General features: G+C 44.6%; 1 protein-coding gene across 1 annotated transcript in view; it reads right to left on the minus strand.

Moving 5' to 3' along the window:
- Positions 1-1,384: 1,384 nt before the first annotated feature.
- Positions 1,385-27,855, minus strand: part of GJA8 (gap junction protein alpha 8) — a 42,280-nt gene continuing 15,809 nt past the window's right edge. Inside the window, exons 3-4 of the mRNA XM_088157908.1 lie at positions 25,780-25,937; positions 1,385-9,685 (exon numbers count right to left, since the gene is read on the minus strand). Coding sequence (XP_088014034.1) covers positions 8,476-9,675 — 1,200 coding nt within the window. The 5' untranslated portion in view covers positions 9,676-9,685; positions 25,780-25,937 and the 3' untranslated portion in view covers positions 1,385-8,475. The remainder of the gene's footprint in view (positions 9,686-25,779; positions 25,938-27,855) is intronic.

Consider the following 27,855-nt stretch of genomic DNA (forward strand, 5'->3'; position numbering starts at 1 on the left):
AGGGGAGGGTGAACACCGACCCCAGCACAGGAGGGACATGGACGTGGTGGAGCCAGTCCAGAGGAAGCCCCCGAGTTAATTGGAGGGAAGGAGCACCACTCTGTGACAAAAGTCTGAGAAAACTGGGAGTGCTCAGCCTGCAAAAGAGACGGCTTAGGGGTGACCTAATTGCGGCCTTACAGTGTCTAAAGGGAGCCTGCAAAAAGGTGGAAGGGGGTTTTGTACAACAGCATGGAGTGACAGGACAAGGGGGAATGGATTCAAACTGAAAGAGAGCAAGTTGAGATTAAACATTACAATGAAATTCTTAACTGTGAGGGTGGTGAGGCACTGGAATAGGTTTCCCAGAGACATGGATGCGCCATCTCTGGAAGTGTTTAAGACCAGGTTGGGTGAAGCTCTGAGCAACCTGGTCGAGTGGGTGATGTCCCATCCATGACAGGGCTGTGGAACTGCATGATCTTTAAGGTGTCTTAAAGAACCGAACAATTCTGTGACTCTGCAATTTTACCACTGCTGTAAATGCAGGAGCAGGGCAGCAGTGAGCGGCTCATGGCACACCACAACTGCTCCTGGCCCATCTTCCCCCCTAAGGGGAGATTAATCTCCCACATGGAGCCCTCTCCATCCTTCCTCCACACTGAGAACTGGGCTGTGGATGCCTTCCAGGCCTTGCAATTGCAATATATCAAGAAACGGGGCCAGAAGGGAAGCAAAAGTGCAGACAGGGAATTTCCTGATGGCTATCGGTGTGAGATCAATCCTTCATGTCACAGTCGTGTTCCCACTTGACCTTCATGGCGTCTGAATCTTTTTCTTTTTTCCTCTTAGAAACACACCTTGAGGAAATGGCCTCAAGTGGCACCAGGGGACATTTAGATTAGACATTAGGGAAAAAATAAAAGTCACAGAAAAGATTGTAAAACATTGGAACAGACTGTGCAGGGAAGTGGTGGAGTCACCATCCTTGGAAATGCTTAAAAAACATGGATATGGCACTTGAGGACATGGTTTGATGATGGTGCTGGATTGGCAATTGGACTTAATGATCTTTTCCAACCTCGATGATTCTTATTCTATGATTCTAACCATTGGCACTCAGAACTCTTTGTATTCAGAATAACAAACAGGAAGAGAAGAATCAAGTTGTGAGTTTAACAAAGCACAGAGCCCCTACTGACTGAAAATCAGGAAACTTTATTCATTACAACTCATTTCACTAGGAAAACAATCTGTGTTTGGTTGTGCCGAGTCACCAGATTAGTCCCATAGTCTCTGATTGTTTGGCTTTCTGTCTTGCTCTCAGACTTCTTGGTTTGAAATTTGTCTCCTTGACTGCAGCATTGCAAAGAGAAGAAAACATTCAGCTTTCAGAGAGAAATTAACTGAGGGAGCGGGTTATTGTGTCTGGTCTGAGACTTTTACAGTTTCTGGTATCACTGCCAGTTAATGCAGAGCTGAGATCAGGCCTTGCCTGCTCTTTCTTTCTGTATCTGCTACTTAGAAACTGTTTTTTCCTAAAGTGATGAGATTCCTGAGTTTGGAGGGATTTGTGGTTGTTTTGTTCTATGTTGGTAGGTTGTGGGGCAAGGTTAGCTGTTGGTTGCCTTTTAGAGATTGAGGTTAAAAGGAAATCCTTTAAAAATAAGTTACACAGAGCCAAATTCTGCTCTTGTTTTTGTCTTGGCAACTCAACTTCCACACAAGAGTGAAAAACAAGGCAGAGTTTGGTCATAGGTCTTAAACTTTCATCTTTGCATGTGTTTGGAAATAGGCTTGAAACATGCCTCTGCTTACTGATCCCTGGGCCTTGGGAGAAACACAGAGAACGAGATAATTCCTACAGGATAAACCCAGCCCCACACCCACCTCTCAGCCCCAGGACTCCTCCTTCAGGAAAGACAAAATGTGTGAGAAGAAAATGGGAAATTTATTTTGTGCTGTTCGTCTTTAGATAGTTGCTGATGTGCATGTGTGGGGAGAAGAGTCCATGGCCCTCCACAGGTACAAAAGCAGCTTCTCAGCTCTAGTTATTCTTCCACATATTATAGTGAACAAGGCTATTTTATGTTCAGTTTGTAGAGAGAACCAAAATCAAGCCTTTTAAGTAAAGCCGGAAGGTGCAGTATATTGAATTAAATCATGGGGTTTGGCCAAGAGAATGTTTAGAAATCACACAGGTTTCCAGAAGGTGCTATGAGGCATATTTATGACAAATAGCCTTAGCTGGCAGCCAGCCACCCATTTTCTTTTCTCTTCTCTCCAGAGGTTTTCATAAACAAGAACTCTGAAGCTGGAAGCATTCCCACATCGTTCTGATGATTTCTGCATTTCTTTTGAGTTTATTCTTGATGAGTTCAGGTGATGATGTTCATTGGCAATTCATGGATTCCTTTGCAGGGTTGTCTATGACTCTTTTGTGAGCTAACATGTATTGAAAAACTTACCTGAGCATTTTTTTATATAGCTTTTCCACCTTGGAAGCCAATAAATGGCTGGTTTGCTTTCACTGTACCAAGCTGGATCTAGCAAGGCAAAGGCCAACAGTCTTTGTTTTTTAAAAAATGTTCTGTCAGTAGCTCTGTAATCACCATTTCTATTCAGTGCTGCTTCATCCCAGATCAGCAAGCTTTAAAACACACAGGTTTTTGTTGACAGAATGTTAAAATGCAGTCCTGTGCACTTTCAGATGGATTTAAAGGCACACTTGACGCTGAAGTTAAAATATGGAAAGACCTAAGCTGCTATATTTCCATGATTTTATCTGTTGACAAGCATACTCTTTTTCTTTTTTTTTATATATTTTATTTATAATGCTTTTTCCAAACCAGTTACACAACACAATTCTGGCCTCAAGCAGCTCTTGTAGCTACCAAACACCAGCTCATAGAATCACAGAATCATAGAGTAGTTTGAGTTGGAAGGGACCTTGAAGATCATCCAGTTCCAACCCCCCGCCATGGGCAGGGACACTTTTCATCAGACCAGGCTGCTCAGAGCTCCATCCAGCCTGGCCTTGAACACTTGAACAGCTGATTCTGTGTGTGCATTGGCCTCTGCTGGTGCCTGGGGAGGTGGTGTGGCCTTTGGGACAGCCTGAACCAGCTCTACCAGAGCACCCCGGCAGGCAGGAAGTGCCCTACATGTGTCATTCCACCACGCAGTGGCTGCACTGACCTTTCAGCTTGGGATATCTCATGGGATAGATAGTTCAGGCTGGAAGGCATCACCTGGCCCAACCTTCAGCTCAATACACGTTAGGATGCTCAATACTTTTCCCAGCCAAGCTTCATCCCCCAAGGATGAAGATCCCACCATGTTTCTGGGCACCTGCTTTAGTGCTGAACCACTCTCCGTTTGAACAAGTTTTTTCCTTGTCGGAGCTTTTTTCGTAAAAATTTTCCTTTGCTGCTCATTGTGATTGTTGCCTCTGGTCTTTTGCTGTGCACCTCTGTCAAGAGTCTGCCTCCATCTCCCCTGGAATTCCTCCCCCTTAGGAACCTGAAGAAAGCACTTAGGGCTCCCAATGCCCTCAGCCCCCTTCTCTCCAGGCTGAACAAACCTCCTGTGTCTCTTTGTACAGCAGGCTGCTGAGAGTAAAGCTTGAGTTGTTGACAGATACAGAAGTCTTGCCTCTTCTACTGAAATAGGTTGGTGCCAAGCTAGTGGCAAGGAAAGGATTGTGTGCCAGGCTATGTCTTGGCAAGCCAACACATATTCGCCTGCCATGGTTACTGCTCAGCTGTGTAAGCACATTTGGTGTTGGCAAGAAGCCTTTCCTGAGCCATGTTAAAAGGTACAGCACACACAGAGCCCAAGTAATGGCAATGTCATTCTGTTGGGGGGAAAAAATTATTCCAATTCTTCGACAAGTCCCCTGATTTTGGCACGTTTATCCAGCCCTGGCCCTCAGGAAATCTGGCACCATATACTGTTTCATCACAGCTGCCTTGGGCTTACAGGAAGGCTTTAGTGTAGTACTCATGGATGTTCCTGTCTTTGCTAAACAAAACTAAGCCTAGGCTAGGATTACTTTCAGTTGTCAGCCTGAAAAGCCATTTTCTATACAAAACAGCAAACTGCCACCTTTTTTTTCAGCATTGTGTGACACAGCCGCTCTTTAAATGTAAAACTGCACAGTCAGTGAGTTACTGAGCAGCAGGAGAGATGGGACTTCCCTCGTCAGTAAGTAGATTTGATGCCCACACAGACCTAGAGAGCAGAGGTTCCCCCCAAATCTCTCCTCTCCTGCAGGAGGAGGAATCTGCACCTCACTGTGTTTCAGCACTGAGAGATTGTGGGTGTTGGTCTTTGAGTGGTTTAAAACAGAAGCCCAGCAATATTCTGCATGATCCAACCCTCTCCCACATGCCTTGCAAGCACCTTAAAACTGTCAGAGCTCCACCAACCTGAACCAAGTACTCCAGGAACTGCCTTATTTAAGCACAAGTGCCGCCCCAGAGTGGACGCTGGGGATGGAGAAGAGGGGTCCACATCATCACACTTTCACCACAGCTTCATACATGGCCTTGGCTAAGGTGGGAGAGATGGGTGAGGGAATCAATAAAGTCTTTTTTACCCGTGGCAAATCCACATCCATGTTAATGTTGTCACTGCAGTGCAATGTTCACATTTCCAAACTAACACCCTTCTGATCGAGGAGTCATGTATTACCCAATTTAGCAGTTCTGCCAAGAAATAACAAGGATACCATGCATTTCAGGAGTGCTTTTCATCAGATCATTCCTACTTACTTTACAAACAGAATTAAGGAAGCCTCACAACATCCCTGTGAGGTAGGTGGAAATTCTTACACCTATTTTACAGGTGGAGAAAACAGGCACTGAGAGGTAAAGTGATTATCACAGCAAGTCAGAAGCAGAGCTGGAAATAAATCTAAGATTATTATCCTAGGTCCACTGCTCTAGACACTAGAGAACACCAACCCCCACATGCTATTGTAAACTAAGAGACTACCTTGCTCTTCTACTTTCACCTTCTTTGGTGATTTTGACACTTGCACCTTATGCTTCTTGCAGAGAGCCAAGTGATCAGTTAGGAATTTATTTGCACAGGGAGCTAAGGGGGTAAACACACCTTTAAATGATCCAGGCATGGCTCTAATTGTCCAGTGATTTCCCCCTTCCCAAGGATATAATATTCCCCATTCATCATATATATCTCTATATTTTGCTAAGTTATTTTTTGAGTAGAATCATACACTGAATCCACAGCTCTGAGGCTGTTATACAACTTCACTAGGAATTTCTTGAATAAACAATTAAGTTTGTCTCATTGAGAGGGAATAAAGCACATTTACGTGCTCTCACATCCAGAAATAGCAATAATCCTTTGCTCATCTGTAAGGCCTTCCATCCAAAGACCTCCCTTTCCATAATTAGCACGTCAGGCCTCACATCATCATTGTAAGGTAGAAAATGATTCCCAATTGCACAAGAAGGAAGAATAACTTGCTGACAGTCCCACAGCAATTTCCTTGCAGAGATGAGGCTGAGTGCCAGAAGACCAGACTGTTCCTGCCCCGTTTGCCAAGCAGCTCTGTCCTGATGCTGTGGCCCATGCTTGGTGGCTATAGATTCACTGCCAGCCAGGCAAAGTACTTGAAAACTGGCTTTAAAAAAATAAAAAAATCAAGAAGCAGTTGAGTGGATGCAGGAGGAAAATGCCAACTTCTCCTTGTGCTGTTGGGACCCGGGGGAAGAAAGGAGCATTCCTGTGGCAGCTGTGAGAGAGCTACAGTGTCCATGGAGTACACTGCACATGGTGCATTTTACTGAGGCTCTCCAGTGAAAAAGGACATAATTAACTTGTGGTGATTAAAGACTGCCCCTCCTGACAGCTATGTTGTGAACAGTGTACTCCTGATGAGCAAGCACTCATCTTTAAGTAGTCCTGTAGTCTAATGAATGTATGAATGTCAGAGATCAGGAGTGGAATTGTCAAGTAATTAGAAGTCAACAGGGGTGAGTGTGATTCAGCCAGTCAAGTACCTTGGTATCTGGAAAGGTCAGATGCTCTGATGCAGATACCTCATACTAAACTGTTACAAGGTTGTGGTTTTTACCTGCAGGAAGGTGTGTTTCTAATCCCCGTCAACAAGTGGGCTGGTTGATTCTTAGAATCATTCAAACTCTCTTATCTCTTTCTATGGAGAAAATAAAATAGATCCCATCTAGTGTAAGTGTGGTGATTGTGTTGTTCCTCTAAATCTTAGCCCTTTCTTTAGTTCTGTATCTTGAACAGGGCACAGTGGACTCTTCCTGCTGAAAAACATTCTCATTCCTTAGTTGTGATAACAGTTCTCCTGTTTCTGTATTAAGGGAGTGGATAAATGGTAGCCTCCAGGCTCTCTCTCTCTGCATGTGTTGCTTTGTCATATTCTTTCCCAAAACTGAGGAGGGAGCTTCCAGTCTTTTCACAAGGAAGGACACTCAACAGCCTTTGCTTAAGGAATAAAGGTTTTGACCTCAGGCTGCAAACCTTGGAAAAATACACAGGCCCAAGAGGAGCAAAAGGATGAATAGTTTAAAAAAAAAGAAAAAAAAAAAACCAAACAAAAAAAAACCACATGGCACCTCTGTGGCACTGAAGAATCCCAATGCACCCTACAAACTTTCTACATATGTACAGCTTATCATCACTCAGCAGTGAAGTCCAGCCACCTCCAAGGCTGCGTGGCCAGGCAGGGAACTCCACCAAAGGGGTGGCATCAGGAGCAACAGGACTGACTGTTCTGGGGCTGGGGCAGGGCCCAAGCCTACCCAGGACTCTCACAGACGCCCATTTGCCTTCCCTGGGCTTTGAGTCAGACCTGCCACAATAGGAGGCCGCAGGGGTCTTTTCTAGCTAATGGCGGGATGAGTTTGATGCATTGTGCCAAAGACCTTTTTTTCCCTGACCTGGATTAGAGCCTGCCCTGGGAACAATGGGATGGGCTGCAGCCCAGCAGAAAGAATTTGCTGAGATGGCAGGGTCTGAGGTTTGCAGAGCAGAGCAGAGCAGAGTGCATACCTGCACTTTTTTGGCATGAGGCTCAGTTTTGGGGGGACATAGCTGTTAACCTGAAGCTTTTGAACGCATTGCTGCGCTGTCCCAGCCAAGGGTTGCTGCTGTAGACCTAAAATTAGAAACCTATATTAGACATCTAAACATTTGCAAGCACATCATTTTCTGCCTTCTGTAAAAAAAGATTTTTCTGAGTCTCTGAGAGTTCTGTACAGATCTGTTGGCACAAAAGGTCTAAATCATCTTTTGAAAGGCATTGTCTTACTTGAGCTAGACTTTGGCATTTAATTAAGAAGTAGCCCACTGAATGGCTCCCATCTGTCAAATTATAAACAAAGGCTGTCAAAAGAATTTTATCATATCAGTCTTTTCAAACTTGACCGACCAGTTTTGTGAGGCTTAAAAAGTCACATAGTTACCCAGACCCCTGGTTTAGGTTCGCAGGTGCCTTCAGGACTCTGTACCTGAGATTTGCTGAGTGCCTGGGAGCCTGGAAACTCCAGGAACTGAACACCTGTCAGGATCACACCGTGAAGCCTTGCATTTGGTTATGTGCTCTGGGGGCTGTAGCTGTCCCCTCCTTTCTCAGAAGATTTTTCCCTCTTACTTGGCTAAATATAGCTTCAGATCTTTAAGTCACTAGGTTACAAGTAAAAAATATCACATGAAATTATTCTTTCCAGTATTTTGAACTAGTCTCAGGGCTGGATGACCCTCTTGGGAACAAATAATCCATCTCTGGGCATCTGCTAAGTCCTAGTAGACAGCTACTCTTAACCTTGCCCACTGTCAATGTCGCTTGAAGAGCAGAAATATTTTTGACCGGGGAAAATATTTTTACCTAACTCAGATATGCATTCACAGAGAAATTTGGAACACTTTTGCCTTTATTTTCTGAGTAAAGAAGGGAAGTTTGGCTTAGTATTTTAGTGTGTTGATGCTAAGCATAGAATTCATTTTGTGAATTAAATAACTGCAATTCCATGCCAACAGCAAAGGGAAGATCTGCTCAGTGAGCCATAGGAGGAAACAGAAAGAGAAAGACTAGATACAGTTGTTGATCAGTCTTTCCCCTCACTGGCTGAAAGACAGATCCTCCCCACATTCCTAGAGAAATGTGGAACACAAGGCTTTCAGTAAATAATGATCACAGTGGTGACATTTGGGTATCGCTGCCATGTTAGGTTTTAAAATACATCAGTTATGTGTCCAGTATAGATATTACTGTAAGGAGTGAGCTGGCATGTGGAAACAGGGAAATACAGGGACATATGGGGCAAATAAGGCACAGCTACCATGGTAGTACCTTTCCAGTTGAGAATCATAAAAGGAAATAATATTCAAGTGGCCTTTTTAGCGCTTTGCTTAAAAATATGTTTCGATTCTTTCTCTATCTCTCTTTTTCTCTTCAACCTTTTCCTTTTCATGTGCTCCCCGCATCCTGCACCTTCATACAGTCAAATCATCTGACCTGGCCCGGCTGCTGGCTTTACTTAGCCTGCTCAGGGGTCTCATATCAGCAGCAAGTTCAGCAGGTGCTGAAGGCCCTTCCACTTCATCTCTCGCCACCTGCTCCTCTGCTTTCTTCACCCCTGGCTCTTCCTGAGGCCCTGGATGCTCCTCCTCTTGTTCCTCCTCCTCTGCTCGTACCTTCTCCTCTTCTGGTTCCTTCGCTTGCGCATACGATGGTAACCTCTCATCGAATGCCCGGGAGAGATCTTCCAATGGTCCCATCCCAATCTTCTCCTCAAACTCATTGTAGGCTGATGGAAGGGGGCTGGGCTCAACCCCTACTTCCGTGAGAGGGAAATAGTGGGACACCGGCTTCTCTTCTTCCAGCAGCTTGTAGCCTTTGGCCTTAGGGATGGAGGGGACTGTGATGGCGTGGAGGGGCTTCTCCGGGACCTCTCCAAGCTGCTCCTCCGCTGGTCTCCTCAGAGCCCTCCGGATTCTTTTCAAGATCAAATGACTGATCTCCACCAGGTTGAGGAAGAGGGATACAGAAGCCACCACCAGCATGAACATAATGAAGATGGTCTTCTCCGTGGGCCTGGAGACAAAACAGTCCACAAGATTGGGACAGGGCCACCGCCCACAGCGGTAAAGGGGGAGAATTCGGAAGCCATACAGGAAGTACTGACCTACTATGAATCCCACCTCAAAGAGGGTTTTAAAAATGATGTGGAAGATGTACGTTCTCAGGAGAGTACCTTCCAGGCGAAACTTCTTGGTTCCATCAGGGTTGTTGCCTTTGTTTTGGTTTGGAGCCAGGGGCAGCTTCTCTTCATCCACCTCAGCTTGCTGGCGCCTCTCGGCTTCCTCCCTCTCTTTCCTCTTCTCCTCCATGCGGACGTGGTGCACAGCATGCCCGAAGTACATTAGCGAAGGGGTGGATACGAAAATGATCTGCAGGACCCAGAGCCGGATGTGGGAGATGGGGAAGGCCTCATCGTAGCAGACGTTCTCACAACCAGGTTGCTGGGTGTTGCACACAAAGTCTGACTGCTCGTCTCCCCACACGAGCTCAGCGGCTGTGCCCAGGATCAGGATGCGGAAAATGAAGAGCACCGTGAGCCAAACTCTCCCGATGACAGTGGATTGCTCGTTCACCTGCTCTAAAATGTTCCCCAAGAAACTCCAGTCACCCATTTCTTACGGTCTAAGGGAAGAAAAAACAAAGAAAAACCACACATTATGCTAAATTTTAAAGGTTTCGGGTTTTCCTGCCGATGTTTTTTGTTGCTTTTGATCAGTATTTCCCTAATATGCTTTGAAAACAGAAAGGCGGTCGCTTGCTTGCTGATTTGCCTGTTCACAATGATTTATTAGCAGGAGAAGGGCTGGTAAGCCAGAGCAAGCTGCCTGCTAAATTCTTCCTTCCATGGCTCTAAATGGGCAATTACTTTTCAGCCAGAGAGTATATTTATCTCCTTTTGCAGGTGAAAGTCTTCTGTGGCGCCTTGTAGGCTCACTTCTGTGAGTCTGCTTGGATTTTGTACATGTACAAACACTCAACAGCAATACAGTGGAACAGATTTATCAGCAGGCAGCTGCAGTGGTTAGAAGAGAGGGTGAAGCTTTCAAGCACACAAGCACTCCTGCACCAGAACCCCTCATGGGTCGAACAGATCTCAAATCTACATCTTATACCTAAACAAACCTGAATTCTCTCTAGGTTGCAAATGTCAATTCTACTCTAGCAATCACTCTGTTAGGTAAGAACAGCAATTACTGTGTTAGTAATGCTGCATAAGCTTAACAACTACTATATAGATTAGTTTTGCTATATAGAATATGTTATATGCAATATAATTATTTGATGCTATTTGGGCTATTCTTTGCATCCCCTTCTGACACTGACACACTGACAGTGGAACCAAGGTCTCTAACTGGGACCTAAAATACTACTTGCTGTCTCTAAAAGTGCCACTATCTCAGGCTAATACAGAGCTGGAAGCCAGCTGCAGATACGCTATTGGAAAGCTAAGACAGTCATCCATTTTCAAGTAATGCAAGTCAAATATTACATCTGTCATTACTTTTGCATGATAAGAAATGATTCCTAGGTCAGGGCTTCATTCTGCATATCCTGAACTTCCCACTATATAATTTCAGGCAAGGGAAGATCTATGAAAGAGGAAAATAGAGATGAAAGTTGTTTTGTATGGGTTGATTTAACCCATCACAGCAGTCTGAAGTCTCTGAGGAATGCAAAATATTACAGTGGCTCAGAAAGACCGACTTGTAGAGCATGACAAGTGAAACAGGGAACATTATTTATAAAATAGCTGTTCACAGAGATCTAGTAGTTCATCTCTTAGATACTACCTCCATCTATAGTTCTCTAAATGCAGACACATACACAAGCACTGAGAAAAGGAAGGTACAGTCAACAGCATGAAAATCTGAGTATCTAAACATCCCTCCTCCTTCAGATACCACTGGGATATATTTGTAATGCCATATGTTATGACACACCAACGCATACCAGTCTGTTTCAACTACTCTGTGTACGTAGTCACACATAGACAAACACGTAAAATATTGAGAATTCTATGGCTCGGGGGAATTTCACAAATTTTCAGTCAAAAAAAAAAAATAGCTTATGTATGATGGCATTTTGCTAAAGCAAGATGATGGACTCATATTCCTTGCCCTCAAACCTCACATTATTTTTACCCCGGACACTCATGTTAGAAAATGAAGAACAGAACCCAGTACCTTCAGTTTGCACAAACACCTCGCATACATAAGCGGCAAACATATAATTTAATCACCAAGGAAAATTGCTACTTTCTCAGTCATTAAAGTCTTGTAAAGAAGCGTGTTAATGTCAGCGCTTACATTAACAAGTCTAGCAGAAGATTATGCTGTTTACATACATTATCTAAACTGATTTAAACATCCTCTTTCTGCAAATTCACAGAGCAAAGTACACCCGACAGTTACCAATCACGTGCAACTCTTTAAAAAACATGACTACACACAGCACAAGCTTCATTGTCCCCCAGGCACCTCAGTTAACTCCATCCCTTTCTTTCCCTGTGAGTCACACTCATATCTACGCTACCATTTGAGCACTTCCACTGCAGCACACAAGAGCCACATTCTAGGTGTGATAAACCTTATCACACGGAAAACTCACTGTATAGGAGAAGGGAAAATGTTTCCTGTCTAACTCCATCACATGCCTTGCTCGCAGCTCGCTGCATTTGGCTAAGCCCTCCCTGAGATCACTTCCAACTTGTCACATTCTTCACAACTCTGCCATGTCCATCCCCTCTTGTTTTCTGCAAGGGAAGTGGTTCGAGGTTGCAAATTTGGAGCAACAATATTGGGGGGAGATGGATGATGAGCGGCACAACCAGCTCGAATGTCTGGGATTCCACCTGCGAGCAGACAGCCACTCCAGCCTCAAAAAAAGGGGCAAGCGAGGCACTTAGGCAGCCACCTTTTCCCCGAAATTGCCTGCCACGAGGAAAGAGCAGGACTCTGCCTAAGCCCACTCAGAGCCAACAGGTTTGTGTTCTGAAGTGTCCCGGGCTGGCTGCAGACCCCCACCCTGCGCACGCTACCAGCGAGAGAGGCTGAACAGGTTAAGGATGGTGAGCAAGCAACTTGCCGCTGTGAGAGGCTCCACCGAAGAAATGTGTCCCCCTCCTCTCTTGGCACTCTGCAGGGAAGAGTGAACTTTTGTCTCTCTTCTTCCCTACCCTAAAAGCCCCAATCTTGTCGCACGACTGAGCAGATATGACTGAATTGGCTCTGATGGTGGGTTTTAGTTGCCCTGCAATATTTAAGCTCCGAGCCAGACGGCTTTATGAAGTGAGTGACAGTCAGTGACGTGGGGAACAATAGGGAGAAAAAAATACAGAGAGAGGCAGAGACACAGAGAGGAGAGTCCACTGAACATGAAAAAGCAGAGGGGGGAGAGGAACAGGCGGCAGGCAGTGAAAACCTAATACATGCACAAATGGGAGTTTGCTCAGTTAAGCAGGGACCAAAGCATCTCTGCAATTCCGCTGTGGTTCAGCACAGCTCTGTGAGTGTCCACACTCACTGGTCTTTAAGTGTTGTGGTGTGGCAGGTAAAAAGGGACAACCAACATCTGTGATAGTGGCACCATTAACTGATTTGTTACCCTACACCCAGCTCTGACAGACAAGTTGCATTACTGATTTTCAGGCAGATGCTGAAGTACTGGGTTTATATTTGGCATTGTCAAATACTTTGGTCTGCTCTTTACCATCTTTTACCTGGAAAAAGCAGCAGAATGGGAAAACAAGATTATCAGTCAATATTAATCAAAGCTGAGAAAGACCGATTTTACAACCTCACCTCTCAGTGAGGCTGTAAACTTAACTCTGCTTAGTTTTTCCTCCAAATGCATCTTGCATGTGCACATGCATCAAGAATGTGTAAACCAAACTGTTTTGTTACGGAGCATAGCTGAATTCCAGCAGCCCAGCACACAGGAATGTTACCACAGGCACACTTGCCTGCCACCAGTCACCTGAAAAAATGCTGGAGAGGCCGCAGAAGAGAGGGATCACAGGCTCAGTAATGCATCCACAAGTACAATTAGATGGCCTGAGAGTTTTAATTAAAAGTCAAATGCTATAACCTTACTCTGAGGCATGGTTTTTGTAGTCTTTCTGGAAGCATTGCTCAGAATGTGTTCTTGGTGCTCAGCTCTGAAGAAAAAGAGGATTACTGGAAGCAAGATTTGCTAAGCAGAGATACAGATGCCAGGCTCATAAAGTGATGAAGCAGCAAGTAGCTCTCGTCTCTCTTTATGCAAACTCAACACTGAATTTAATTTCCCAGAATGGCACTGGGAGACACTCTGTCTCCAGAAATGCTGTCATTTGAATGACATATTAAAACACAAGGGCCACAAAATTTTGTTGTTTTGTTTTGCTATATACTACTGAGATAAACTGGTATCAATATATGAGTGAGTGGTCATCACTGCCACCCTCAACCCCTCTCTAGGAAGCAGTAAGAGAGGGAGGACTAAACAGTACCACCAGCATCCAGCACTTTTAGAGAGTGCCTAGAGGCTGGTGCATCACAGAAGGCAGGTGGTTCAGATGTTAAACTGTCCATTCCTTTTCAGACCAAAAATGTCTTTTTGGAAAACTCAGCTCTAGCTGAATGTGCACGTCCATTTCTAGGCCTTTTCTCTCTAATATAATGAGCCAAACCCCAAATCTGGTATATAACTACATGGCTGTAGTCCATCTCTAAATTACATCTAGCTACTATCAGAGGCCTTTCCCATTAACCTTCTATCTGCCTTTTGCTAACACTATCCAAATATCAAACATTGTCTGACAAGTTGCAGAACAGCTTGTAGTATGCAACTGATGCAGAAATGATATTCAAGTCTCTGTTTATTTGGTCTGTGTTACCTTCATCCAAATGATCAGGCTGACTTTCTTTGGTATCACAGAGTGCAGAGCCTTTAGCATGGGGCACACCCAGTTTTCAGGACATTTCTGGTTTGTGGAAAACCACTGAGTCCCTTCATCTGGAGGCCTTTTACAAAGGCACCACTGAGCTCTGGGTCAGGTTCTCCAGCTCACTAGGGCCTCCTCCCTCTGAAGAAAAGGGTCTAAATGAAAATGAAGCTGGGCAGTGAGGAATTCCTCTTGTACTGCTGCTATGCAGGGGAGTGATTTGAGATGGACACGAAGAAGAGAAGGCAGAGCATGAGAACAGCAAGAAGGAGACTTGATTCTCTTGGGCATCATGATAATGCTGGAAGTCAGAGCTACCTTTGTAGCATGAAAGCCGTGGCTGTGAAAGAAAGGAGTAGAGATCATAAAAGCAAAGGTCGAGAAGATTGGGCCTCACGTGCAGCATGTGACAATCAATGAGTCTGCAAAAGAACTGCAGCACTGACAGTGCCAGACTGAGAAGGGCAAACACTTCCAACCTGTGTACCTGGCTTGGTATTTATGATCTCATTGGGCAACCTGTAGTTGAGTACTTTCATCCCCAATGAACCAGTGCTAAAAATAGTAGCAGCTAGTGAAACTTACTTCTGTTAAACACTGTTAACTCTCACAGTGGATTTTCCTTGCCTTTGGGACTTTTCTTGCCTTCAAAGAATCATGGGCATCTCCTGCACTTTTAAAATACTATTTTAAAATACTATTTTCTTTGGAAAGAAGTTTACTTCATTGCTGACTTCTCAACCTTGAGCTGCTTTGAGGCTGGTGAGCTTCTGTCCCTGGCACCACTGAGTCTGTGAAGTCTCCACTGCAACTCAGCCTTTTGCTCAGAGACTACGAGGTCACTTGGGGAATGTGGGATTTTTCATTCCAAACGGATTTCCAGCACAGACATGATGTCAGGACAAGGCAGGGCCATGCTATTGAACAGCTCTGTTCATGCATGATGGCAGATTGTGCGATTATATAGCGCACAACCCTGCATAACGATACCCCTCCCTCAAACAAAGTTATCCTCTGGGGATCTGCTTAGCTAGGAAGTGGCACACGCTTCCTGTTCTTCTGCTGAGCACACAAACCTCTCACTCCTGGCTGAGGCTGAACACTGGGAACATTCAGCCTCCCTACAAGAAGCTGGGAGCTTCACCCAGCTCTCTAGTAACACATGTCCTTGTCCATCCCAGAGCCAGAGTGATCTGTCCTCTGATCACCGGGATCAGGCTCCCAGATTTTATCATCTCTCTGCCACCTACTGGTCCCAGAAATCATCTGAGTGTAGCCAGCCCTGGACAAATCTCTAAGCAGACCTTACTATGCCCCTACAAGCCTGGCAAATGTCACTGCCTACATTTTAGGGCCAGGCTCCCAGATTTTTCTCTTCAGGCACCAGTGGATATGAATTGATGGGGAATATGTTTTGCTATGGAGCTGCAAGCAAACCATAAAGAAAAGAGAGGGAGGAAGATATAAAGCATCAAGTAGGAAGAAAATTGGGAAAGTATATAACAGGAAGGCAGTAACACAGAAGAGGTGAAGATAGGGCCGGGTTATGCTGAGCCTGAGTGGAGGATGAATACTTATGGGAAACATGTTTTTAATTTAGGGGATGGAACCAAGCTAGACAATTAATAAAGATAAGCAGGGCAAAAGTGGAATGTCTTTCAATATCTGTTAAATGCAATTCTTCTCTGAAAATTACTGTTCTAGGAGGACCTGGGGAATTACAGGCCAGTCAGCCTAACTGTGATACCTAGAGAGATACTGGAACCAATTATGAAACAATCAATTTATAAGCAGCTAAAGGACAATATGCTGATAAGAAACTACCAGCAGGGAATTTGGAAGAACAAATCATGTCAAACCAAGCTAATTTTCTTCTTTGACTAACAGGCCTGGTAGATGAGGAGGAAATGGTAGGTGTAAAATACTTTAACTTCAGTGAACACTTAGAAAATATCTAGATTACAAGCTCCCAGGGCAGCAAGCAAAGTCACTGTGCAGAGGGTACACAGGTTGAAGTACCATAATCAAGGGTAATTATCAGGGCTTCACTTTTCCAGCTGGGAGGATTGTGTCCCTGAAGTTCTGCCTTCAGGGCTGTTCAGTATTTCCTTGAGTGTCTTGGAAAACAGACTAGAGGACAAAACGAAGAGGATGACAGCTGGGCTGGGGGTCAGCAGTCCCTCCTGAAGGCAGGAGGCTGAAGTGATTGGAATTTGAGAGGAATGTGAGACAGTGGGGAGCTGGGATGCCTCTGCAGAGGTGACTGCACCAAGATCCAGCTCAGGAAAGGTGACTGCACCAAGATCCAGTTCAGGAAAAGTGGCTGCACAGACACCAGGTGTGCTGCTCCCAACTAAATTGTGACTGGTCCAGCAGAGAGAGCTGGGGTGGGACCCAATGTGTGTCTGTTAAGTGAGATCCCCACAGAAGAGGATAAATCTCATTCTGAGGTGCTTTAATGCGGATTTTGTGCATAAGGCAACAGAAGCAATTATTTTGTGCATTTACTTGATACTGCTGAGTACGTCCACTCCCAGGCACTACATTTTACAGGAGATGCAGACAAGTTGGAGAAAGTCCAAATCAGAGCAGCAAAATGAATAAGAGAGGTGAAAAAAACCCCATGGCTTATAAGGAATGGATAAAATAATTGAGTTTGTTTTCTCTAGGAAAAGAACAACAGGAGGGGTGGCATGATAACAGTCTTCCAGCACATAAACATTTGTTATAATGGGTGGAGAGACTAAACAATTGTCCCCTACATTCACCAAAAGTAGAAGAGGAAATAATCAGCTTAATTTGCAATAAAAATGATATAGCTACACATTAGAAAAACACTTTGCTATGGCAAGAATAGCAAAGCACGGCAGCACACTGCTTGGGGAGGCTGCAGAATCACAGGAGGTTTTTATGAAGAGGTAAACAAACATCTGTTAAGGATGATCTTACCTCACAAGCAGAAAAACAAGCAGGGGGAGAGGAAGGCTTTCTAAGGTCTTTGGCTCTATGGTTTTGGGTAGGGCCAAAGGCCTGAAGAAATCTCAGAGAAATATTTTCAGTTGAAAAAAAAAGAAAGAGAAAAGAAATAGCCACCAGTTCTGAAAACCCAGCCTGGGCACTGTGGGTTGTCTCCACCACCCAGTGCAATGCTGACCTGGGGGACAGCAGCTCAGGCCTGGGAGCAGCCTAGCAAGGAATTCCACTTGAGTTAATGATCTTCTCTGGAGAGGGGCTAATTAGCTGGGGCAGTGTGAAGTACAGTGTGAAGCATGGTACCGCTTCCCCAGGTATCCCCACGCTGCCCTTCGAGTAGGGCCATCCCCGGGACACCTTCAGGGGAGTTACAAATGTGTTCTTTGCCTCCAGTGATGCAGGTTTAGAGGTGTTTGCTGCCCACAACCCCATTTCAACCAATTCGCTGCGCTTTCTCGCCCAGCCCGGCGAGAAAGGCGCCGATTTGAGCCGAGGAGGGGCACGCACCTTGTCCCGGTGCAGAAGAAGCTGGAGCAGCATCCTCGCAGCATCCTCGGGAGCGGCAGGCGGCGGCTCCGCTAGCGGGCGGTGTGTTGCCATCCGTGCGCCGGTACCCGGGGATGCTGCGGGGCACAAAACAGCGCCACGGGCACGCTGAGCCTTCCCCCGGCTACGCCCGACATTTCTCTCCGCTCCTTCCCCAAACAACTGCTGCGGACACAAAAGTAAGCACGGCAAACTTGTGCTGCTGTTGCAATGACTATGCTGAATACAATTTTTAATGGTGCTTTTACAATGGTTAAACGGATGGACTTAAACTGACGTGAAGATCATTTTGATGTCTCTAATTTTACCTATAGACTCAGTGTAAACTTTTTTGGCAAAGCACCTTTTTTACTAGTAAAATCTGTATTTCCTGCATCCCTTTTCCAGCAAATACTTCACAGATATACCTGCTGACCTGCATGATTTTCCCTTTAATAATAACATAGTTGATAACAGAAACTTTAGTAAAAGTATATCAATAGTAAAAATTCATTAAAAGTACAAAGAAAACCTAAGGCAAAAAAAGATTAATTCTCACATGTCAAAGGTGGGTGCTATGCTACTGCAACAGCAGAATCAGGGTTAGGAAGAAAAGAGTGCCTTCAGACACAGGATTTCATGGATCAGCATTATTTCACTTAAAACCTGACCAGACTACTTCTAGAAGCACAGATCTTTCCAAGAGTGTGTTGGTTAGAAATTCTAAGTTCTTAGAGCATCTGCAATGGCATTTCTGAAGAGCAGCACTGGGATAGGGCCCAGAGCTCATAGGTAAATTGTTAAACATGCATTATGCAGCCATCATACACAAAATGCCTTTCCCTAGGTCCCTTTCTCTGCCTCCTGCCCAAAACCTTCCCCCAGTCACAGAAGTGGAGCACACCACTGAGAAGATGTAAAAACACAGGCGTGCTGCATACTTAAGTGGTCTATGGACTCAAATTTCTCTCAGCAAGGTTATGGCCCTTCCAGCAGTGCTGAGATCCTCAGGAGAGGAGCAGAGGAGCTGCTATCAGGAGCTGTGAGGTATCAGGCCAGTCAGGGAACATGGTTGCTTACAGCCAATCTGGGCTCTGTGAAGTGGATCCAGGGAAAGCAGTGACAAGTACCTGATAATACTTCTGGTAATAATTAATTGCTCCATGCCTGCCAGTAAAAGAGGAGCTAATAATATCTCCCAGCCTCTTGAGGGGATCTCCATATGTTTGTTTTATCAAGACTTTTTGTACAATCTCTTAACATTCCCAGGCACAAAGAGCTAGAAGGGACCAAGCTTCTGAAAGAACTCTACATGTCTGGAAGCATTCTGTGTTACCTCACTTGTCCATGGGGTTTTTTGCTTTCCAGTTTTTGATGGGGGCTCATTCCCTACTCCTTTCTCACTTCTTCTGGGCTCTTCTTACACCACCAAGGCCTGCCTTGCTGAGTGGTAGGCTCAGGGCTCTCAGGAACGTTGTCACCACCCACTCTCCACCTTTATCTCCCTGCCTTCATTTCCACACCACAGAATGACACAGTGGAGGTGCACTTTGCACACAAGGTGTGAAGGTGAGCTCACCAGCAGGCCAGGCCAGGGATGGGGATGGCAAAGCAGACCATTATCTATTCTTCCCATCCCAAGAGATGTGCATACCTGCTGTGCACTTTGGCTGACCTCAGCTTCCCATTTCCCACAGCAGAGCATGTTCCCAGCCTCTCTGGGGAGGACATCCATGGGGATGGTTCCTGTTTCCCTGCCCTTTCAGCCTTCCTGAGCCTGATATAATTGTTTCTTTGGGCACAGTGTAAAAGATGCCAGCAAGGAACGGAAGCCTCTCATGCCTCAGCAATTCATTAAGAAGGAAAGGAAGTTTCTGAACTTGGGAGCTGTTGAGCCAGTCATTCTCCTTTCCTGATCAAGAAGACAACCTGTCCATAGATACATCATTCATCCAGAGGTGTTCAGCACTCACTGAGACAATTTGGCTTCAAACTAATAAACAGCCAGATGGAGGGAGTCAAGGATTATCTGTGTGCAGACCTGCCAGAAAACATAGGTGGGAGAGCCAAAGGGCTTCTCCAGTTTGGAGAAGTTTGGCATGGAGAGTTTTTTCTTCATTATTTCCAGCAAACTTCAGTCCCTTGCAGCCCTGTTACTGCTCAGTGAATATGATATTCATAGGAAGAATATGGTTTAAAGCATATCAGGATCCTTTTAAAAGAAGCATTAAGACTCTCTGGGGTCCCCTGTCCTGTGTGAAACTTGGCAAAATTTTAAGGAGCTACTTCTATGGCAAACTTCTAAATCCCACCTTGGCACAGTAACTGTTGAATACTCTTCCACATGACCTGAATTATGACCCCCCATTCCTGTCTGATTGAGCAACACTATCCCAGTGAATTCAGCTATTACAGGTAGTTCCTCAGCAAAATACAGGCATGTTTTTAAATGGGCTGTGTCTCTCCAGTCCCCAGAGCTCTGAAGCAAGAACTTGAGCTCTAATATTCCTATTTCCCCCCCTGCTTTGGCCCAGGGTGCTGCAGGTTTGGTGGGTTTCCACTCCCCCTGAGCAGTGCTGAGTTTATGCAGCTGCAGCCCTGACTCTGCCTTTCAGAAGCATGCCCTCCCTCACAGGAACACAATATGGAAGTCAAATCCATTCCAGTACATCCTCCTTAGCTGCATACAGTTGTGGCATTCCTTTCCAGTTTATATTCATCAAGGCTTTGCCTGCCCAGGGGACTACAGCTGTAAGACACTGGAATAAATGCTGGCATGGTTTGTAAGACAATATTAAAATCAATAGGTATAGCCTTAAGACAGACAGAGTGGGACAAAAATAAAAGTACTTGCTAGCTTGTTTGTGACTTAGAATCACAATTTCCTAGTTACCAGTATTCAATATTTGTGAGTTGGTGCTCCAGTAACAAGATTCATGACTTGAATGGATAGCCAAGAAACACTGGAATATTGCAGCACTGGTTACACAAGCACTCATCAAAGAAAAAAATTATTGCTTAGTTTAAGGCATGGTTGCTGACTCAATAAACAGCCTTGGGGATTTTTTAATGTTCTTAACTTAGGTTCCTCATTCGGCAAACTTGAAATCCAAATTGAACAAAACTTGTGTTTTCCTTATCAGGATGGGTAAAGTGGTGGCAGAAATGAGAGGCTGGTAGCAAGTTCACTGATCCCTAGCTCACTGCACTCTTATATGAAAGCAGAAGGAGGTAATGCAATGCTTTAAAAGATATGTTGCTTTGAAAAGTCCCATTTCCCAGTCCTGAAGAGAATTCTGGGCTAAATAAACACAAAGAAAGTATTTAAATACAAAAACATAAATAAGCACTAGCAACTGCTTAAAAATCATTTACAGGGCATCAAAAATACACAATTCCCCGGTAAAGAAAAGATAGTGCAACTGAAAAAACACAACCTGAGGTAAAATTGAAAGGAGGCAGCTTTAAGTAAGTAAAATATAAAACATGCAACAAACAGTATGAGAAACTGAATATAAATTAGAAGATAAGAATTGTAAAAAATATTATGGAGGTGAAAGGGCGGGAAAAAAAGACAGACAAAGGTATTTTTTTAAAAAGTAAATTAAGACCAGAATGAGTCCAACTCATAGTATTCATCTGTTATCAGATGGAAATCTTAGATTATTCAATAACAATGCAGAGAACTGCAAAAGAAATCAATAATACTCCTATCCTACTGCTGAGAGGAAAGAAAGTAGTTGATGAAGACCTTGTTAATGACATGTCTATTCTTGTAGTATCTCAGAGGAGTTAAATACCACCTACTAAAATCATGCATTTTAAATCACCAGGATTAGATACCTTGCACTAAAATGTCTAACTTTCTTTAGTTTGGGGTTTTTTTCATAAGCTGCATACATAATTCCATTATTATATTGGTCTTCTGTACTTCTTGGTGCAATGGGTAAGTCCTGGAGGAGTAGAAGAAATCCTATAGCGTGGCATTTTGTAAAGACTATGTAGAAGGGCACAATTATTTTATAATTATCTCATAATTACTCACAGGTAACTACAGATCTGTGATAGGATCTCAGACCTGAGCTAAACAGCCAAGTGGGTAACGAAGAACACAGGGAATAAAAAGAGGGAAATAGAACTAGGGGCAACCAACACGGGCTTATAGAGAATTCACCCCCACTGAACTGTGCTCCTAATTTTCTCTGAGGAAATTGCATGTACTATTGTTAAATATAACAAAGCTGGTACAATATACTTGAGATCTGGAAGGCAGTTTCCCTTCTGTCATGTGGCACTATGATTAAAGAACTTGCTTGGCATAAAAATAAGACAGCAGTCATTAAACAGACTATAAATGACCTATCAGACTCGTTCCAAAACACAGTTGAGACCTAGAAGTGATTGGGGTATCTTTTATAGTGTGTTTGCACCAAGATCCTGGAGGGTGTTTGGCATCAGGATATTTTAATCAACAAACTGGAAGAAAACATCAAACATTTTACGAAAGTCACCAAGTGCTGGAGAGGGGTGGATCATGAAAAAGGGGACTGCTGATCCAGGGGACTCTTGATGGCTCACAGGGCTGGACAAACACAGACTGGGTTTGCTTTAGCACAGGGAAGGGAAGGTCAGCTCCTGCCCTTCTGCAGGGACACCAGCTGTAGCTCTGCTGTGGAGAACTTTGTCCCAGGAAGCAGTGACTTCCTGGAGGGCTCTGAGCTCTGTGTGGCTGAGGAGCTGCACGTGAACTCCTGCTGCACATCTTAGGGTTGACACACAGAGGCAAGGTGGATACACCTCAGTCCTGCCTGGTTTATCCTCCAGCTTTCCTGGAAGCCCTCTGCTGTCAAAAGCTCCTGTTAGGTGTTCTCCATGACCCCTAATTCATCAAGCTAGAAAAAGAGTGCTTATTTTCTGGTTCAAAAGCCAGCTGTGCCTGCCAGCTTGAATGAAAAAGGTGTCAGGGTACCCCCCAGAAGTGTCTCCTTACCTTGTACTGATCACATGAGATTGCAGATCTACACATAGGCTGCTGGTATGCAATTCTAAGGGCTCAAATCTCCTCATCTGCAACCCACCTCCCAAAAAGTAACTTGTGAGGCAGCCCAGAAACCAGAGTAACAAGTGGTGAAGTGCTGCATCATCCTGAGGATTCTTATGCAGCATGAGGGTGCCAGCTCAAACCTCCTGTTTGGTACTGCACCATTTCAACCCCATCAGAGCACAAACACCAATCCTGGGGAGCTGTTGATGAACTTACAAAGACTTCTGAACAACCTGGAGACAGACACTTGCATGAAGAAGTGTCTTGCATCTCCCTGATGTCAATGATGAATCTTAAATGTCAAAGGCTGGAATCACCACATTTTTCTGCCAACTAGTCCAGTGCTGTTGTGTTCTTGGAATGTCAAAGCATGGAAAACATGGATGTCTTCGAAAAATCAGTCCTGGGAAAACCAAAGGCTGCCAAAGAATTTAAGGAAAGGTTCTTTGTTTAAGGAAAGGATGCCTGAGCTTGTCTGGGCAGAGAGGTCTCATTCATGGAACAGAACAAAATAAACTATGTAGGATTTCTCCTAGTGTGGGGAAGAGGGCAGGCTGAGGCTGGGACTTCTAGAGGCAGCATTTAATCTACAGTGTGTCCTTAGAGAGAAGATAGAGCTTCTGTAGAGTGCCATGAAAGGAGATCTGTGAAACTGCCAAGAGATGTTGATGATCCAGGCCCAACTCTCCCTTTTAGGCAAGGTATTTAACAGTGGCAAAAGTAAAGATGGGTGTAGGCAGACCACTCATCCCTGACCCATGGAAACCACTGCCATAGGCTGGGCCTAAGCCCTGAAGGACCGCATTTATTTATCCAAGAGGTTTCAACAGCTCTGTGTTGCTGCAGAGAGGGGAATGGGTTTCTTGGGAAAGATTTCCATCCAGGCAGCAAAGTCCCCATGCAGCAGGGACCGCGTGTTCTTAATGACTCATTAACTCTGCTGTTCTGCACACAGCAATAAGCCTGGATAAGGAAAGAGCCACAGAAGGGTGGGGTGGAGCAGAGGTCTCTGCTTCAGATCTGACAAAACCTTTCACCTTTACTCCTCACAACCACATCTCCACCTCGGTGGCATAAGCCATCCACGAGCACAGCTAGCTCTGGCACCGCTGGAAACAGAACCACGGGATGGGGCCGTGGCATGTTTCTGGCAAGAGCCAGCGAGGCCAAAAGCTGTAAGGCTTGGAGAAAGTCTCCTGGGGCCCACTGTGCATCCTGATCGTGTGCTGGCTTGCAGTGATAACATTGTGTGCCGAGGTTGGCACACAGTCCAGGTGAAGTCACAAGGGGAAAAAGCTTCCCACCCCGCACAGCCTCGGCAGTCACATCCACAGATCCCACCCAGCCAGCCCTGCTGCCCACAGGGACACACTGCCCTGCCTGGCTTCCCTCTGCTGCCCTGGGCTAGCTGGCTCACAAGTGGCCATTGTGTTTCCTAGGAAGTTGTGTTGCTGTTACAGCAAGGACGTGGCCGTGCTGGCTGTGTTCAAAGGCTCAGAGCTCTGCTGGCACCTCTTGATGCTGTCCCAACCTCCACCTGCATCAACACCCATCCTTCTCCTGCTCTCAGACCTCATTTCTAATGGTACATTGCACCTCTGAGTCTTCCACAGGGACAGACTTGGCCTCTGACAAAGTTAAGTCTGCAGGGCATAAGGTAAGAAATAAAGCAAAACCTGGCATCATGGGGAATATAACTTCTCCACGAAAAAAAAATGTTCATTGAGGCAATAGAAAAACTCATTCTAGTTTTTCCAGAAATAGAAACTAGTTTGGCTAAGAAATACAAGAGAGTAACAAGGTTTAAAGTTTGAAATGGATGACAGAGCTATAGATGATGGTCTGTAAAAGGAATGCCTTGATTTGGCTAGAAGAGAATTAAAGTACCATTGATAGATAACAATTAGTCATTACTGAGCACTTCACTGGACACTAATGAAGCTTCATTTACTTTGGGATATCAGTGCAACATTATCCAATAAAAAGTGAACCAAACAGTAGTGAGTTTGTGCACAGGGCAGGGTGAAAAGGGGCAATGCCTGGGCTGAGAGGAGATGCCTTTGGCTCTTGCCCTGAGGTCCCAGTTCTCAACCCCAGAACTGCCAGCAGCTATGAGCCAACATCTGACTGTAATGCCAGAAAGAAGTGGCACAATCATCCAGACCCACTTCTTCACAAACTTGCATCAGAAAACTTGGCAGAAATCCTTCCCATCTCTACAAGTGTCCACTTTCTGACAAGAATCCAGCCACAACTTTAAAGCCTCATGGGAAGGATCCTCCAAAACCTCGCTGAGTTCTTTTAGTGGTTAATTACAGATGATGTTTAAAAATAGTGCTTTTTCTCATATCATTTTGGGGTGTTTTTTTTTTACTCCAGTTTCATATTCCTGTTTTTGGGTTTTAGTGCCCCTCAGTCTGCTAGACCACAGGAAGTTTGTTCTCCTTCTAGGTATATCTAGATGCTGAAAAAAGTTAGCCTTCAGCTTTCCCTTTTCACTCCACCTCTTCAACCTCTTTTACTGGAAGGCACACTTCCAATTCTTTAGCACCCTCAGGCATTGTCCCTGAAACCTCTTCCATCCAGGAATTACCAACAAAAGCACTGAACAGAGTACATGGGAAGTGACATGTTAGTGCTAAATCACACAGGCACGCACACTCAGCCCTTCCTAGAACCATGCAGTTTGACGTTATTTACTGGAATCTGCCCGAGTTCCCCCAGCTACAGCATCCTCCTGGAATTCTGTAGTCAGCCAGTGAGCTGCACCAGCCCCCACTCCTTCCAGAGACAAACTTGCCAACTGATAAATGTAGCCTGTGTTCCTTTGACATGTGACTTACAGCAGCTAATGTTATGCTTGGCCCCATCTTTCTGAGTCATCCAGACTATTGCAGTACTGTTTTTCTGGTTTGTGGTCAGGATTTTATTTTTGCAGATCACTGATTTTTGAGTCATTCCTACTGATCAGTTACTATCTTGCAGTCTTGTCAATAGCATTCAGCCACAAATGACCAACTTTCCAATGTTTACTCCTCCTTACAACTACACATCTCCACTCATTTGGAGGACTGACGGGTTTCCCATAAAGTCTTAACATCTGCATTCCAAAAAAACAGCAACAACAACAAACCTCTCTAGAAGCACTGTGGCAGCACCATCTATTCCTGGCTCAGCCTACCTCATCTAATTTGATTCTAAGAGCTTTAAGTAAAGTCAACATTTGATGAGTGTTTCTGTAGAGCCTACCACAAACAGGTCCCTGATGAAGAAAGATTTCCCTTCTCTGGCTGGGACAAAAACAAGCTTAAGCACACTCTCAGCTCCATCCTGTGTCAGAAAACCAGTCTCAATGCACACTGAAGTACAGGATTTCCAAAGGACTGGGCACCAGGAAGATGCATGACCTGCAACAGGAGAGGTGAAACAGGAGGTTAGACAGTCACAGTTTTCTTTATGCTGTTGTAAACCCAAACTTCTTCTCACATCATCTTTTCAGTTGTTAAATACACAAATATGGGATTACATTCCCATGTCTGGTTGCCTCAGGGGCAGTATACAAATTACAAATAAGCAAATATATGGATTCCTTGACTTCCAAGGGATTTTTTTAAGATTAACTACTTAACCCCTAATTACAGCAACACTAGCTGGCTAATGAATAAGGTGAGGCAACACCCTTGGCTGGTAAGATTCACAATGAAAAAGAAGGAATTTCATCCCAGGAAGGAAAAGGGCTCATGGATCTGGCATCTTTCCATTCAGATTTCCCATCTGGGACAGGGTCACATAGTCTGTACCTACAGGAATATCTGAAGTTCACGTTTTATTGTAGAAGAAGGTATGAAACCCCATGGTTTTGCTCTGTGTAAACAAAGGGTCCAGGTGAAACAAGCCCTACCTGGACAGGCACTTTTCCCCCATTGTCACAGCTGATGAGTGTGAGAACAACCTACCTCCTAGAAAATTTTAGTTTAGCTATAAGGGACACTTCTGTTGCTGCATCATCCAAGTGGTTTGCATTTTAGTAACCTTCACTTCAGTCCCCTGACTAGGACCAGGCAAAACAGAGCAATGCCTTACAAATAATTCCAAAGCACCAACACCATGCATACCCTGCACCCCAAGGAATGGCTGTGGCCTGTGGTGACAGACTCATGGAGATTTTTAGTGCCAAAAGCCTACGTGCCAAAAACAGCTTCAGAGACCCAAGCTGCAGCACCACTGTCTTCAAGCTAGCAAGAGGGTTAAGGATAAACACAGCATCCATGACTACTGCATGTGGCACTTCCTCTGGAATTCACCAAGTAAAATACCAAATGCATTCCCTTGCTCATATCAACCTTCACATTACTTTGGGGAATACAGGCTTACTCAGAAATGTGATACAGATGAGCCAGACCATGCTAGAGCCACAGCATCTCCCCCCAGATGAATTCAGGATTGTTATATAGGTGATAAATTCTACTCTCATTGAGAGAGCAGCAGGGCTTGGGGACCCATCATTTGTGTACTTGCCCCCACAGAGGCCCTTAGCCTAGCTAGCTGAAAAAATACAGTGTTTATGGAGTGTATTTAATGGCTGAGCCACTTCTCCATTGTATAGAACAATGCTAATAGTTCTCCCACTTTTGCCTAGTTATTTTCTTCCTCTTTCCTGCTTTCTTTTTGTTTTGACTCCTTCCCCTTTCTGTCTCTGCTTCAGCTTGATGGGACTTTGATTTCTTCTTTACCCCATGACTCTGTCTTCAATAACATCTTCTTGGATAATCTACACAAGTAGCACCAGGCTCTTCTGTCCCCACAAGTGATGGGCTTCCTCCTCCCTACAAAAGCATATCTCATAGTATTAGATCTGTTCAGAAAAGCAGACAACTCCTAAGCACTGTTAGATTCTTATTGTTTCATACAGGAAGAGCCTGTTTATAGCCTGGAGCTTGCAAGGAATTTGAAATGCCTTCTCCCTCCACTTGGAGGGCAAGCAGCTGAAGAGAGCAGGAATCCTGCCTCACAAATGTCTTGGCATTCCAGATATCAGCCTTACCTATAGATCCTGCAGCCCAGCAAATATGCTATCACATATCCCAGTGTTTACCCAGCCTGTGCAATCTGATAGGCCACCTATACTGAAGGGAGTGATTAACATCTAAGAAGGGATGGGAAGTGACCCTCCACACAACCATGATATATTTTTGGAAGGGCAAGGCAAAGTCAGAAAGTCTTACTAAACTCTTTGATCATTTAAGTTTCTGGTTACTAAATAACCACCAGTATCCTTTCCATAAACGCATTTATTCTTAGCTGCACAAATTCCCATCCCTACTT

Source organism: Sturnus vulgaris, chromosome 2, assembly GCF_052056855.1.
Source record: "Sturnus vulgaris isolate bStuVul1 chromosome 2, bStuVul1.hap1, whole genome shotgun sequence".
In the NCBI taxonomy this organism is placed as follows: Eukaryota; Metazoa; Chordata; class Aves; order Passeriformes; family Sturnidae; genus Sturnus; species Sturnus vulgaris.